Source organism: Otolemur garnettii, unplaced genomic scaffold, assembly GCF_000181295.1.
Source record: "Otolemur garnettii isolate 467f Iridium unplaced genomic scaffold, OtoGar3 scaffold00148, whole genome shotgun sequence".
Classification (NCBI taxonomy): Eukaryota; Metazoa; Chordata; class Mammalia; order Primates; family Galagidae; genus Otolemur; species Otolemur garnettii.
This window is the reverse complement of record NW_003852543.1, coordinates 3,696,799-3,700,926: the sequence shown is the minus strand read 5'-3', so window position 1 is coordinate 3,700,926 and position 4,128 is coordinate 3,696,799. Positions and strand designations below refer to the sequence as shown.

The 4,128-nt window shown below is 57.7% G+C and overlaps 1 protein-coding gene across 1 annotated transcript in view; it reads left to right on the top strand.

Annotated features, from left to right (window-relative positions):
- The window catches only part of NEURL3 (neuralized E3 ubiquitin protein ligase 3), a 6,892-nt gene that overhangs the window by 411 nt on the left and 2,353 nt on the right, over nt 1–4,128 (top strand). Inside the window, exon 2 of the mRNA XM_003799310.3 lies at nt 3,258–3,743. Coding sequence (XP_003799358.2) covers nt 3,258–3,743 — 486 coding nt within the window. The remainder of the gene's footprint in view (nt 1–3,257; nt 3,744–4,128) is intronic.

Below are 4,128 nucleotides of genomic sequence, written 5' to 3'. Positions count from 1 at the left end.
GAAGGCTCTCTGTGAGACTTATCTGAGGCCACTGGTGTCCCTTAGCAGAAGGGATGTGTGTGGATGGGGATGAAGGACCTGGTCTTTTATCACCAGAGATTGGGGCCACACATCTCTGGATCTGCCCTCTCAGGCAAAGAGCTAGGAGCTGGAGCTCAGGGCCCTTGTCCTCTTGGTCTACACCCTGCGTCTCCGCTGCTGTAGCACCTATGTTTGGAGTCCAGGCAGGGCGATGAAGTGCTGTAAAGGTGGCAGCGTGGGAGTGCAAGGGCAGGAATGTGGATGTGCACAGTTACCCCGCCTCTGAGCGCTTTCCCAGAAGGGTGGTGGGGAGGAGTAAAGGAGGCTGCACGGTGCTCATTGGCGCCTGGCACCCCTAAAGGCTTGCTGCCTGGAGGGGCGGTGACTAAGAAGATGAAGTTCTGCAGAGGCCCTCGCTGAGCTGGGAGCTGACCCTGCTATCACTCAAATTCCAAGAGCCCAAAGAGCTTGCAATTTGACTCTACCTGTCCAGGGGTAGGGACATTTAAAAGGCCCTGACTTGTGTTTCCTGAATTTCCTGGCAGCCTCCTGAGGCAGGGCTGGGTGAGCTTCACAGACTGTCAAAATCCAGTCCGGGGCAAGGCCTGCTTCTCCTGGGGTTCCCAGGCCCTCCCTGCCCTGCTGTGAGACTCATGTACCCACTGTGGCCACTTCTATGGAGTTCTTCCTTTTTGGATTGCCTCCCAGCCAGCCAAAGCCCCACTCCCCCAGGGCCAGGAAGTGCCTGGGGCAGTAAACTCACCCTCCCACCCTAGCAGGGGGTCACCCTCTGTCCCAAGCACCAGCCCAGGTGGGAAATCCTGCCATAGCCAGGATGGGCTCATCTCTGCTGGTTACCATCCAGGCTCAAGGTGCTATGATGAGTCTCCAGTTCCTCAGACCTTGGGAGCTGGGTCCCTGGGCGCGGGTACAGGTCCGTGTCACTGCTGCAGGAGCTGCACTGGGTGGAGCAGGAGTGACCTCGCTGACCCTAGTTCTGCCCCTGGTTGCTGCGAGGCCAGGGTTGCCTGTTTGCTCTCTGTGGACCTCTTAGTGTGGCAGCAGGATTGGGTGTGGACATGTGCTTGGATGCCAGCCACCATCTCTAACACTGCTCCTTGACCAGGGCCATTGCTCTAGAGCCTTCACAAGCCCACTTCAGGGCTTCTCTCCTGGCTCCACCTCAGGGACGGGTAGTGACCCAGCTGGGAGTGGCCTCCCTCCTCCGTGGTTTTGGCTGGTTATAACTGGTGCCCCCATCTGCCATGGTACCCCCCCCCCATGGTGAGTAAACAGGACCCCCCAGCAGGGATCAGCTGGATGGCATATCAATCTAGATGCAGGTGAAAATGGGACCCAAGGGATAGTGACCTGCTTGGGTCTACGATAGGCAGGATTAGAATCGGGCATCAGACAGGACCTGCCACTGTGTCCCTGCCCTCCATAAAGTGGCCTCAACAATGAGTACAAGGACAGGCTCATTGATGTCAGGAGCCCAATCTGGTTTCAGATCACCATTTGTGCTGACTCAGAGACTTCAACTTAGGTAAAGCCTTGAGGAACAAGGAGTCTGGGCAGAACTCTTGGGATGGGAGCAACAGATATGGGCACCTGGGAAGGTGATAGCTGGCCAGGGTCGTGGGTGAGGGGGGTGAGTGTAGAGTGTACACAGGGCTCTGGGCAAGCCCCTTCAGAAGTCCCAAAGCCAGAGTGTTTGTTCCTAAAGCCTTGAGTAAGGGCATTTCATGTAGGCTTACCTTTGGGCTAGGGAGGTCAGCGACAGATTCACTCTGACCTCAAGAGTGTCCTGTGTGCCTGATCACATTAAGCTTCTCCTTTTTGGGACCTGCCCAGAAGATTGCAGGCATGTGTGTGGTCAGAGAGCATTCCAGGGGAAAGTGATCCAATCTGGGAGGGGAGGGCCTTGCTCCTCTAGGCTGGGGTCTAGTTCAAGTTCTGTTTAAATTTACTTCTTTTTGTTTTCAACAGCAAGAGGTCAGCCAGTCTCCCTCCCCCAAGCCAGAAAGAACAGGGCCAGGAGGGAAAGGGCAGGGGTGGGAAATCAGCCCTCAGGGCTGGCTAAAGGCAGCTCTGGGGCAGGAAACTCCCCTGGCTTCCTCTAGGCCAGGGACTGAAAGGAAGGGCTGCCCAGCAAGGAGGATTCCCCTCCCTCTGGGCTACAGAATGGTGTCACGTAGGAAGTCCCCTGGTTTTAGAGCCAGCTCAGGATTCTTTTTTTTCTTTTTTTTTTTTTTTGAGACGGAGCCTCAAGCTGTCCCCCTGGGTAGAGTGCCATGGCATCACACTCACAGCAACCTCCAACTCCTGGGCTCAAGCGAGTCTCCTGCCTCAGCCTCCCAAGTAGCTGGGACTACAGGCGCCCGCCACAACGCCTGGCCATTTTTTGGTTGCAGCCATCATTGTTTGGTGGCTGGGCTGGGGATTCGAACCCACCACCTTAGGTGTATGTGGCTGGCGCCTTAGCCACTTGAGCCACAGGCGCCGAGCCCAGCTCAGGATTCTAAGGGGCTGATCTGGGACACCTCTCTAGCCTGCACCCCCATCCCATGAGGAGCAGCCAGGCCTCTTTCTTGTCCAAGACAAGGATGTCACCATTGCCAGGGCCCATGGACCTGGCAAGCATGCAGGTTCCCTGTGGGAAAATGAGAAAGTCAGAGAAGCAGTGAGGGAAATGAGACGTTAGCCAAAATGGAGCACAGCCAGCATCTGGGCACCTTCCTTCCTGGCAGATGTGTGGAATAGACACACACAGCTAACCACGCCTGCTCTCTCCACTTAACAATGATACCCATTACTGGGATGGATCCATCATGGGCAGAGCACCAACAGGCATCAGTTTCTTCACTAGGCACAACAGCCCTCAGGGAGGGGAACTGGGGCTTGGGGAGGTTCAAGGTGGGAACCCAGACATAGAAGGGCAAAATAGGCTCCTCACCTGGCTCTAAGGAGGTCTCTGGGGTTCCAGAGAGGGAGTGAGGGTTGAGGTGGTCCCAGGGAGCTTGGGGAGGTGGAAATGGTCCTTCAGGGGGAGGTCAGGATGGTGTGCCCTAGTGCTGCCAGAGCCGGAATTGGGAGACAGATGTCAAAGTGGCCCCAGGGTGTGTGTGTTGGGGGGTGTCAAGGTGACCACTGGGCGCTGGGAACCTCCTGGGGTGCTGGTTGGCTCAGGCCTCACACACGCTGACACTCTCCACTTCTGCCCCCCCATCATGCAGACAACAAGTCGCCCCCAGAGGCGCTTCGCTTCCACGCAGAAGCCAAGGGCTCACAGGTGAACCTGGACACCCGCTGCTGCACCGCGCACAGGTGCGCTACGTTCCACGACGGCATCGTTTTCAGTCAGCGGCCTGTGCTGCCCGGGGAGCGTGTGGCACTGCGCGTGCTGCGACTGGAGGAAGGCTGGTGCGGTGGCCTCCGCGTGGGCTTCACGCGCCTGGACCCCGCGCGCGTGTCCGCGTCCAGCCTGCCGCCCTTTGTGTGCCCAGACCTGGAGGATCAGAGCCCAACGTGGGCTGCTGTGCTGCCTGAGGACTGCGCGCTTGAGGGGGATGTGATCTGTTTCTGGGTGAACCGCCACGGCAGGCTCTTCGTTAGGGTCAACGCTGGCCGCCCTTTCCTGTTGCGCAAGGGCGTGCTCATGGGCGCCCCGCTCTGGGCGGTAATGGACGTGTACGGGACCACCAAGGCCATCGAGCTTCTGGGTGAGACAACTTTGGGGACCCAGGCAGGCCCTAAGGAGAAGGGGGGAGATGGGGGCTCGGGTGGCGTCCCACCCCCGTCCACAGCCAAAGAACCGTTCATTCGTTCAAATTCAGTTATTCCATCAACACTTGCTTAGTGTTATTTAGTGTTATAGGGTGTGCACTGCAGACACCAGATGGGCAAGACCCCAGGCATAGAGAGGCGAGCCTTATCCCTAAAGAATAAGGAGATGTGGGCTCAGCGCCCATAGCTCAGTGAGTAGGGCGCCAGCCACATACACCTAGGCTGGCGGATTCGAGCCTGGCCCGGGCCTGTTGAACAACATGACAACTGAACCAAAAAATAGCCGGGCGTTGTGGCGGACGCCTGTAGTCCCAACTACTC